This window comes from Meriones unguiculatus, chromosome 4, assembly GCF_030254825.1.
Source record: "Meriones unguiculatus strain TT.TT164.6M chromosome 4, Bangor_MerUng_6.1, whole genome shotgun sequence".
NCBI classification, from domain to species: domain Eukaryota; kingdom Metazoa; phylum Chordata; class Mammalia; order Rodentia; family Muridae; genus Meriones; species Meriones unguiculatus.
Window position 1 is genome coordinate 60,982,012 of NC_083352.1, and position 12,447 is coordinate 60,994,458.

Sequence of the window (12,447 nt, forward strand, 5' to 3'; positions counted from 1 at the left end):
AACGTTTAGCAAATTTGGAATAACTGATGCAATGTCCTTGTTCATGAACAAGCTCACATACAAGAGTGTGAATACCTACTGCAAGATGTCAGTTGTCGTGCAAACATGAGAGATGAACAACCTGGAGAGGCTCTCAGCGCAAAGCAGCAGCTGCTGTGCAGTGTCTGTGCCCTTGGGCAGCTGCTTCCCCCAGAACCGAATTTTCCCACCTCCTGCTTCCAACTTTGGATTTGGCCCCATCCTGGCCGCCTCTGCTGTGTGTCAGCTCTGCCTGGCCACCACAATGCTTTCACGACCACTGAGCTGACAATCAATTCCTTCCCTCTCTCCTCAGAATCTGATTCTGGCTCTATCTCTGTTGTTTTCCACTTCACTTCTTGTCAATTCTGACAGGCTGCAGTGACCTTATCTAGCTACTGAGATGAAAACACTTTGGTGTTGCATTTGTAAATTTATTAGGTAGAATATATAATACCATCAGTTTCAGTCTCCCTGGGCCTTTCAGCAGTCAAATTATCGTACTGTATTGACAACAGAGACTGAGTGACCCTGAAAAGGTCTCGAGTCCTTTTTGAGCCAACCCTTGATAATTTCTCAGTGTTCTTATCTAAAATTATAAATGGGACACCAGTCTACGCAGATAATTTTTCAACATTCTCTACACTTTTAATAAAATGGATCTTATATTCCTAACATCAGCAAAATGGCTCCAGCAAGGCAACCCCCCCCCCAAGAAACATCCAGAAATCTCCCATCACCATCACACCCAACTGTCCTCTCCCTGTCACTAGTTTAACCTCATTCATACTAGCCTCAGTGAACTTCTCCCCTGAGAAGCAAGCAACACTCGCACACCTCTCAGCTGCTCCAGGGTCAACCTGGCACCAGGGCTATCCCTGGCTCTCCTCTAGGTCCTCAATGTGTGAATTCACTTGGGTGCCTCCGACATAATGGAATGGTGCAGCTCCAGAACGATGCCTGAAACAGAGCTTACAATAAATAAAGCAAAAAAGGAAATTTGAAATTCCCACATCATATACGGGAGAATTAGATGTTTTCTGTTGTTTGTTGTGTCTTAGAAAATAAAACACTAAGCAGGTATATAATAGCTTGAGTGTAGTCAGGGGAAATGATCTACTAACTGTGAGTAGATACTAATTATGAGATGTATTATTTTTGAGTCCAGAGGATTTGTTAACATTTGACATAAGTAAACCTCATTTAGGAATGCAACAATATATATTATTATTGTATCAAGTAAAAACTAGAACTATTTTCCAAAGAGAAACCAAGTGGAGCCCAGACTCAAAAGCAGCTGAGTCTCAATGTCTACCACACAGATCTGTGTAGACTTGAAGCAGTGCATCTGAGTAGCCGGGCAAGGTTCTCTAGCACCTAAAGAAATCAGAACAAGACCGGCACGGACAACATTGAGAAAGGACCGTCAAACTTAAGTAGTTAGTTATAAGCATGTTGTTTGAAAATGAACTTATTTACAAATATATTTCCACATACACTCTGTAGGTAGCATATGGAAATAAAGAGACCCTTGTGATGATCCTACGAAAATTTCGCTCCCGCTGTCACTCAGACAGGATGTTTCTACAGTGCGTCCCCAAGTTGCTATATCTCTTATTTTTAGCTTTTAACTTGTAGATTACGTCATCATTTTATGCTTTTCTAGGGGGTTTAATCACGCTAGAGTTATCCATTTCTAACTAAATTATAAAATCTAGGAGTGTTTGTTTTTTTTTTTTATTTCCCACAAAACAAAAAGCTAGTCTCTACGATCCCATATAAGACGTTGCAGCCTAGTGTTACAGATTTTAGAGGATTAAGTTAATTTCCTAAATTAAGACTCATGTTGCAGACAATTGTAGACATCATCAGCTGTCAGTGGCTAGCAGCAAAGTGAGATATATTTTCATTCCACTGTAGCAGAAATGGAGTCCATAACCTCAGAGATTAGTCAAAGACTTCACATTACAAACACAGGTTTCTCTGCTTAGTTACTTTTATTTGATGAATACCAGTAATGGAATCTTTCTTTAAAAGTTGCTATATACATTTCTGTATGTGAGTTATGGAAACAAATTTTCAAAGAAAGTGCAGGTTACACCTTAATTTTTGGAAACTAAAGGAATATCTCAGTTTCTAATGTTGAATTGGACTGTTACAGAAATGAAGTCATACTGTAAATATTTCATTTTGTTTCCACTTGTGCAGAGTTAGTGAAGTTTATTAAATATATAAGGTCCTACCAATGTAGATTTGATTCCAGAAATAATGCACGTTCTACATAATAAACTGTGTAAATACCTCACAGATGGCAGCCTTAACACCACTACCAACACACTAGATTGTCCTCAAGATTCATATACATAAATTTTAACAGAAGTGGCGCAATTCTGTATTTAATGCTATTTTGGAGCTTTCCTCATCTTTATTCCCTTAAAATAACAGCAGGCTGATGTTTTAATAAAACCATTATTAATTTCAAATATACATTGACCATTTTACATGAATTTTTCACATTTAATCTTCACGGCTAGCTCTTAAATATTATTAATTGTCAACTAACAAATAAGTAAATGGATAAACAGAAGGAAACTGTTTGCCCAAGGCCACAGAGCAGGCACTTTAGTAGAAGGCGAACAAATTTAAGTCTGCCTCTTTACTACGACAGATGTGTTTGTGTGGGGGCATCAAATTCATGTGTATCAGGACAAACGACAATGTGTGACTTTTTGACAGATGTTCTTTTTATTTTGCTATCTGAATAAAATATAATGCCCAATGCTGCAATTTATGTCCTTGCACACAACCTTTGTACATTTCACTAACCAGTATATTTTCATTTTTTCAAATAATTTCTAATTTTCAAAAATGCTGTTTACAAAGAGCTCTTATACATCTTCACTCAGCCTCCCCCCAATGTTAACATTGTACATCACCCAGCGTAATTATCAAAGAATGATGCTGTTATTAATTAAACTATAAACATTATCGAAATCACACCAGCTTTTCTATTATTGCCCCTTTTTACTTTAGGATATTGACATTTCTGGAAAGGATGAGCAATTTTCCTGGGGTGTATCACTCATTTATGGTTGGCTAATAGATTTTAGAGTTTACAATGAATTCAGACATTTGGGGAAGGATGCTGGGAAATGATGTCTCTCTTACTGCTTCAGAGATGTCAAGGTGGCTATAAGTCTTACAATGGTGACATAACCCTTGAATGACCCACTAAGATGGTACCTGCTGGGTATCTACACCGTAAAGTTAGTATTTTCCCTTTGTAAATAATTAATATCCTGAAACACTCTGACTATGCCACTATGCTGGTTCTCCCACTTCTACCTTTTACCCTTGGGAGCCATCATGGTCTAAGTACAATAATTAGTTAATGTCTAGTACTGGTATGTTTATTAATAGATCTTTCTGTAATTAATAAACTTTTCCGATTCCAATACTTATTTTTCCCTGGATATTTATCATATTCTGTGGCTATATTTCAGTGCTATCAATTTTCTTCCTTAAGCTGTCCCAGTATGAGCATCGAGACACTACCATTAACTGGCCATTTCCCAGCAGCCCTTCTTTCTTGCTTTGAGCATCTCCATACTTTCTGGCAATACAAGAAGTCTCCAACTGTTTCCTCTGCTCCAGAGTCAGCTCCAACCACTACCCCCAAGATGCCGCAGTTCCTTCTAACGGACAGTGCTCAGTATACTATGGCATAGTTTATGTATGGTACAGTAAATGGCTGGTCAAAGAGCTATTTAATCCAGTGACTAAATCAGGACACACTCTATGAGGGACCAAAGAGTACGTCCACACAGGAGCGCAGGCATGAATCACTGCATGTGCACATGTGCATGTGTCTGTGATGTGTGCCCATGAGCATGTGCATATAGATTTACATTTTAAACCTACATGGTACTTTTTTTTAAAATAACACAATTACAAAAATAAGATATTTTCTAATATTGGTTTTTAATACCAAATGGCTTCTCAAACAACAATCTGTGCCAAATCTCCACTTTCTTCCATTTTTTGGTCTATACAAACACACACACACAAACACACACACACACATACAATTTGGGTACACGCTTGAGTATTACTGCTGGACTATAGCAGGGAATATTCTTAAAAGTAAGCTGTGAATTAAGTATTATGAACAGGAAAAGAGAAAAAGGAGATATTCTTAAAATATCCTCTGTTCTTTGGTTTCATTCTTTAAAAATCAGTTTTCTAGAGAACTATAAGTAACTGATATAGTGGATAAGCAAAGTCATTTATTCTAAAAAACAGAAATGTGTTAGAAATAAGAGCATAAAGAGATGACAAGCATATTTAAGAACTTCTGGAAAATGATCCTTAACGTTATAAAGTGGCAAATGAGCAGAAAAGACAGACTTAGAGATAGGTCTCTGATCTTTGAATATAAAGTGCAACACTTAAATCAAGATGTCAGAAGAGATGAAGGCAGGGTAGTGGCCCGAGGTTGCCACAAAGTCAAGAATGGAGTTCCTTTGCAGCAGTTTAGGAACTGAATTCACTCTCGTAGGAAGGATTTAGCACTAACACTGACTCAGATGGCAATGCCAAGAAATAACTATTTTTCTTCTCAAAGTTATGAAAAGCCACAGAGAGAATGAGTTTCCTTCATGGGCCTGTGATCACATGGCCAGCATCATTCCAGATTTGAGTGGAAGGTGGGAAGAGAAGGAAGGAAAACAAACACTGGTGAGAGACTGTAAGAAAGTCTTGGGAAGACTCGTAGTAAAATGTCCACTGCCAAAGGAAAGTGAAATTGATGATGCCCAACGAAAGACCCCTTGGACGTCCTGCCACTACAGCCTCACTTTTCTCCCTAGTTCTCGTATCCTGCTTCTAAAAAGTATCAGCTGGTTATTCTGTTAGATCTTACATACACACATTTAGAAAGTTTAATAATTAAAACAAACCCACATCTGCCCACAACTTATGAATTATTTTTAAAAGATGGGCAGGAAATATTCTACAACTTTTTGTATAGACACAGAGCTTTCAAAACAAAGTGTATGCATTTTTTTTAAAAAACATATTGGATAAAAAGTAAGATTAAACCTAAAGCAATACCCACAGAAAGAATTCTTCTTTTATATAGATTATCTATAAAACACTGAGTGACATAACTGTGATGTTTTAACAACAAAAGGGAGAAGCCACATGACTACCACATTATTCCTCAGTCTGTGATTGTATTTAAGGTGCCGAAATTCACTAGCTGTGGCCAACAACAGAAGTCTTATACTGTGAGAGCGTCATGGATTTATATAATGTCACATTCCTTAGATTATAGACTTGGAGTTTTCAGAAATGTAGAAATACAGAAATAGATTTTTATACTTTCAAGTGTAATTCTACAGAGCTCTAGCAGTCAATGTGAAGGTGATACAAAAAAAAATCTCAGCATAAAACCGCCCTAGTCTTTTTAAAAATAGTGCAACTGCGCCCATTAAATGAGCATAAACTTTTTGACATTTCTATTTCTCTACTTTGATCTAAAATAAAATCTGACTTCATGCTCCAGTGTCCTCAACAAGCTCATTGTAAACAATAATTAACACAGAGAGAATGCATTCATGTGGAAGGGCTGCTTTCAGGGTATCACACGGTTGCTCAGCCTCGCTCAACACTGGTATTTTGAGTCTCAACGGCATTCGAAAATGCCTCCTGTTCTGGCTCCAGAGCACCCATCAGAATTGTCTTTCAAGAGACAACTAAATTCTACCCATATAAAGTGATTTCCAAGATTGTTTCTCTTGTCCTGAAAGGCCTCAACATTTTATATGTAATGCATGTGCTATGTCCATCTGTCTATATCCATATAGATACACATGTGTGTGTGACGCCTTCAACTGTGAACTCTGTAGTCCATTCTTTGCACTGTGTCCAGTATTCTTCTGTAGAAACTCCCACACCTCATTTATTGATGACACCTGAATGGCTTCTAATTTGGAATTTCTATTAATAAAGTTGCTTTGATTATTGTTCTAATATGTTCTTTTATTTCTTTTGAATTGAAGCAACTATACAGGGTATGTTTAATTTGGTATCAAATTTCAAGGCCTTTCTCCAGAATTCACTGCTTTAATACACTGTCATTTGAGTAAGGATATTTTACCCTTTTACTTTTCTTCCCTTGTCCCGGTGATTTTAATGGATAGCAAGACCTGAAAATTACTATAACTTATTAAAAATTCCTCAGTGCAGTACTAATGTCTTACTCATCTTTGCTTCACCCAATATATTTAGTACAGCTTTTTACCAAAGTGAGAATTTGCAATTCTTATTAAATTTCACCCAACTTTAGATAAACATGGTAACACTAATAACTCCGCTTTGCATACACAGACACACATTTCCTGATTTGTGTTACTGTGTACTCTATCAGCTTCTAAGCTAGATGAGGACACGGCATGCTACTGTCCTATTAAAGACTGTGATCCTCGAGTCATACACAAAAGTTAGTGGGGAAATAAAAACAATTCTTCCTTTTAAGCTTTATTTGGTTAATTAAAAAAAAAATGCACAAGGCTGCATCATAGGACAGTTCCAGTCTATAGCACTTATTGCTTAGAGGACCAAAGATAACTCTGAAACTGCAGTTATTTCAACAAGTATTTTTTGCACTAGCAGAGTGAAATATAATACACATGATATTTATATTATATATTTATATAACATATAAATATATTTATATATTATATATATGCACCATGACATACAAAACCTGTACTTAATACCTCAATCCTTAAGATTATGAGCAAGAAGGAGTTTAGCTCTCACAGGAATGACAGGAAATACTATCTTATCAAACAATATGGTCTCAAAAGTCTTCTCTTTACAGAATCTTTGCCTAAGGCTATTTCATAAGACTAACAACTTGAAATGCAAATACCCCCTATGTTAAGATAAAATCTTGGGTAACCAATTTATGTTTTTGTAAATGAGACAACAGTAAGTAATAATTTACCTGTTTTTTGCATTCTAATGAAACAATTGCTTCAAGAATTAAGTAATCTCACAAGGAAGTAACTTGCCTTAGTAACAGGATCTGAACTGGCTTTCCTTTGCAGCATTCTTTTAAATGGTAGTAGTCTCCAAATGGATGACATGTTTCATTTCTCTAGTGAAAACCTTGAAGGTATGGAAATTCTTGCCACAGGTGACAGTGGAGGGAAACAGAATAAATGTGTCCATTTGACAAATGGGACACTGAGGGGGAAGATTCACCTTAAGAGATGTCCTACAAAGCTTCCTCCCTGAGGACTTCCTTTCATGGTACCCCTGCAAGCTATCAAGAAAGGGAAACAAACGATATTCTTACCCATTCTGACACCATAAGGTTGAAGAGCAGCACTGCACAATCACGCCAAGGATACAACAGTGCCGTGCATACCTTTCTGGTAACCAACACCTCTCTAACCTGATCTAAGGCCTGCTCAGCAAGAGGGAAACCTTGCTAACTACAGGTTACTATATAGTTACCCAATTTGGCAGTGAACCTACAACTGTCTCCTTACTAAGCCAGTAAAATCCCTAACTACATCTGGAATGTTTATTTTATACACACAGATAAGTGTAATTCTCAGCCCTCATCTAGTAAACATATCTTTGCAACAGACTGAGCCTAGTATAGAAAACTACAACCAATCAAAATGCCAGAGGTAGAGTGGTGCCCAGTCTCAACCAATAGATCCTCAACAGAATTCCTACACCTACAGCTTAGGGATTATTATAGAAGAGTAGACAGAAGGTCCGTAAAACCAAGAGGACTAGGAAGTTTTCTGTGACATTGTGTCTCCAAAAATGTCAGAAAGGCTATGCAAGTCTCACCAACACAGCTGCTTGACCAAGAACAATGAACCTGAACCTGAACAATGATGACATTAATGGGCTTGCTAACATGAAAGGGGAAAAGCTATAAGAACCTCTAGTTACAAGCAAATTGGTAATGCTGAGAGGAGAAATGTTCTCGCCAAGGGAAGGGATCCCAGCTAGCTAGTCAATGTCAAGTAGGCAGCTTTGTCATACACAGACAGGTAACTTGTGAGCAGGTTGTATTTTATATTTACCAACACACACACACACCACCACCACCACCACCACCACCACCACCACCACCACCACCACCACCACCAACGACAACAACAACAACTAAAAAACATGAATTAGAGAGAAAATAAGGGGTGTATAAAGGAAGGATAAAAAGAGGATAAAATTATATATTGTAATTCAAAAGAATACTTAAAAACACTTCTGTGAAAAGTATGGATTAATATGGCTTTTGGTGTTTCTCAGAAAGTAAATTTTAGAACAAAAGCAGACGGGAGAGATGGGAAAGAAGAAAAAGAACAGAGAAGACTGCTTCTACCTATGGAAAGTTTGAAGGAAGAGTAAATAATTAATATCAGCAGATAAAAACAGTCCTTGGCATTTATCTGGTATTGGTTCCAAACACCAATCCCACCTACAAATAAGCAATGTGGCAATCAAGCACCCTACATATAATATAGTAGCATTTCTCCATGACATTCACATATTTTCTTGCCTATTTCAAACCATCTCTTAATGCTATAGAAATAATTGTTATATTACTTAAAGAATAACAGGAAAAGTTTGTACATGTTAAAGGCACATTCAATTTCTCTACCAAATATTTTTAATCTATTGCTGGTTTGATATGCAATGCTAGCTATAACTATTAACAGGAGCCCAACAAAAAGCGAGAATGAAAGTTCCAGCATGACCTGGGGTAAAGAAATGATTTATTCTGTGTTAGCTGATTTTCTGATTAAAGCTAATTTTTTTAAATGCAACAAATCTTTATAAAACAGTTTTCTGGCAATTTTTCCAAATCTATTTCACACTCCCATCTCCTAATGAAACTAAGCAAACCCAGCAGAACATTTCTGATGACTCATTATATCCATCACTTTGTAGTGCTAGAATAGGGCCACTCTCTGAGAAGCTATTCAAAATTTGATGGTTCCATTTAGACACGTGCTACCCCGCAAGGTTCCACTTTGTTTTCACATCATTATCAAATTACTTCTTATTCCCCACACATAATTAACATACATGTTAACTCTTAGTTAATCTTTCTAATTCATGACAAAGCTGAAAAAGTAATTGTTTCTTCAGGTTGTGGGATGGCAGTATAACTGTACTCTCAGCACTTGAGCTCCAGAAGATTTCTGAATTTAAGGTGGGCCAAGGCTACACAGAGAGTTTAAGGCCAGATTGGCCTATTTAAAAGTGAGGCCCTTCCTCAAAAACATGTTTTTTAAAAATGACTTCAACCTGAAAGTAAAGAACCTAAACACTTCCTTTTTGTTTTTCTTTGATGTAATTGGATATGGCTATAAGTCTGTCATTGAAACACTGGCTCTAGGAAGTCTCCAGTTTCAAGGACTTGTACCCCACCTGTATTTATATAGCACAGTGTTTATCATGCAAATGAAAAAGATTAGACCAGGGTTAGCGATGTAGATCAGTGGTTAAGAGAGTGCTTCTCTGGCATACTCAAAGGGTAAAAGTGAAGAGAGAGTGGGAAGAAGTGAGGAAGAGAAGGAAGAAAGGAGGGAGGAAGCAATGAAGGAAAGGAAGAAGGAGAGAGAGGTTATTAAAATGGTTACCTTAATTATTACTTGTTCTCATATTATTGAGTCTGTTTCCTGCAACTGATATGTACACATTGAGGTATCACTACCACCTTAAAACAAACTGGTTTTCTTTGTGAGCTATTTTATTTTAACTACAAATTCCTCTAAATTAAAATGTGTTCCACCATCCCTTAATGAATAAACATGATATCACAGTATTTTGCTGGATAGCTCATGTAATCTTGGATTGTATGCCTGTAGACAGTCACTCTTCCAGGTGTCCCAGGCCCCTTTGGGTAAATCATAAGCAAAAAGAGAAGGTTCAAAATTGCAGTGAGTGATCGACTTCAAGCCAAGCCATGTGTGCTCATGTCTGTGTAACAGCAACAGCTGGCTTGGAGGGCAGTCTTACAATGTTTTAAGAATGCTCCAAATATACCAACATGCACAATTGTGTGGAGGCACTAGAGTATGAAACCTTGTAGTGCTTCTTTGTGGTCAAATTAGAAATAGAATCTGCTCAGGAATCATTAATATTCCATTACAGTACACTTAACGATTCCTACCACCCCCACCCAAACTTTGCTTTTTGGAGAAAAATCTGTTTGTACTCTTTAAGCAGCATCTGTTCTGTCATACCATTCTAACAGACTTCTTTTGGAGAGGTGTTGTTGTTGTTGTTGTTGTTTTAATAAAGTAAAAACACGATGTGTAGATTTCCAGCTACTTCTAGTTATATCCTCATTACCATCAGCATTTTTCATTCATAGTCTGAACCATACAAAAGGCGCCATCCTCATCTTGTCCATGATTATTTCAGGTCTGAAATCTATAGCATACTTGCAAACTTCCATAGAGAAAAGGCAGAAAGAAGCAGATGCGTGACTTTCATCACACAACTCAGCTTGATTTGCCACACTGAAAAAAGGCAGCAAGAGTCTGTATTTTTGAGCCTCAACCTTTAATGCTTTTCTCTTTTAAAGCTTACTAACATGGCTTTTCTTTTCAAAGGCTCTCCTCCTTATACTAGGATAAGCTTCTAAGCCCTTTCCTCCATAGATACTGTTGCTACCAGGTTTACATGACCTTCTCTTTGAGAGCTCACCTACTCCAGGCAGCAGTTGATGCTCTTTTTATAGCTACACTTAAATACCACCCATAAGTTCCTATTTTCAACTACATACTCCGAATATAACTCAGATCAAGCATTTTTGAGAATTCGCTTCTGGCTTTTCATTTATAAAAAGTTTAGACCTGTTTCAGACTGAGGCCCCCTTCTTCCTCTCCTCCAGTCTTCTGGGCATGATCTTTTGAGATTGCTGCTATAAAAAGAGGAACTTCCTTAGACTTAGAACTGAACATTTGCTGGCTTCATGATTTGCTTCTCCGTCTAAAACAGACGCACAAGAGGAAAACAAATTTAAGAGGTATGACTTGAGTTTACAAAGACAAGAACAGTGTAAAGAACACTCCTAGCACTGAAAGGAGTCTTGAAGATCACCCACTATCTTTTGACTTCTTCTCTGCCACGCCACATTCTGATTCACATAAGGAAGTTTGAAAACAACATAAGACATCACATAAGGAAGTTTGAACACAACAGGGAAACTTGAGTTTATACTTTTGGTGCAGGACTGGAAGGGCAAGAAAGAAGCTAGTACTCTACATGCTTCATGGGCTCACATAAAAAATACCACAACTACTGGTACCAGGTGGATGCTTTATTTTACACCGGAAGAGATAAAGGCACAAAGAAGTAAAACGAACGTTAACATACCTTCTGTTCCTTACCCCCAACTCTATCACTAGTAACATCACTGGCAACTCTAAAATATACTTAGGGCCCAGGACTTTCCCCACCCTATCAGTAAGCCTGGTGAATGTACATTGTATCTTAATCCTTCTATTCACTCTGAGAGGTCAGTACCATAACCACATGCTATGCATGGAAACTGAGCATGCATATGACCAGTTCCAGGTGTAACATTCTGCTCTCCAGATTCTACACTGCTTATCTCAACCCCTGCCCTGAAGCACTCTGATGCATTCAGTTTTGCATATCATAGCACACTGAGAAAACAATTATCTTTTTCCTACTTGATTTTTGTCAACTCCATTTGTTTAGAACACAGTAAGAAAACCAGGGGGGATCTAAGCAATCAATCTTCAAAGAGAAGCTCCAACAAGAGGCTCAAAGTAATATTTATATACATATCCCTCAACACTGTTGACCCTGATATCTAAGCTAGTGCTTCCAATTGGACAACCAGTTTTGTCCTGCCTTTTGAACTAGGTGCTTCCTCCCAAAAGATCCCAGAAACATCCTGAATAATAATAGGTTCATATTACTATCCAGTTTTCAATTTTTCCAAAAATAATAGCCATTGTATTATTGCTTTAAAGATTGACTTTACTTCTGCATAACTCACAAATATTAAAATACACATTTATCTTCATAAGAAGGAAAATCAGAAAAGCAGGGTCTATTAAACCCCTATTGTGTTTATATCCTAAGTTAATTAAGTTTATTTTAAGCTAATGACTGTTTTGTTGTTTTTAATATTGCTAGATATAGCAGAGCTATGGTTAATGATATTCAATACACTGAAAGAATCAAAAGAGCAGTAAAATTTCATTAAACCAATTTTAATATGATACCTATCCTGACTGAAGAGAGAACTGACCCCCTCTTTTCTTTTAGTGAATCTGCTTATTATTTTTTTCAAGCTTCATGGTCTCAGTCAATGTTAACATTTGTAAAAGAATAATATAACATCCCTAGCAA

General features: G+C 37.2%; 1 protein-coding gene across 10 annotated transcripts in view; it reads right to left on the reverse strand.

Annotated features, from left to right (window-relative positions):
* Psd3 (pleckstrin and Sec7 domain containing 3) overlaps positions 1–12,447 on the reverse strand; it is a 475,055-nt gene that overhangs the window by 214,611 nt on the left and 247,997 nt on the right. The window contains exon 11 of one of the 10 annotated variants that reach the window (XM_060381873.1): positions 8,346–11,052. The exons of the other annotated variants lie outside the window; for them this stretch is intronic. Coding sequence (XP_060237856.1) covers positions 11,011–11,052 — 42 coding nt within the window. The 3' untranslated portion in view covers positions 8,346–11,010. Of the gene's footprint in view, positions 1–8,345; positions 11,053–12,447 lie in introns of those variants that run through there. 10 annotated transcript variants of the gene reach the window in all.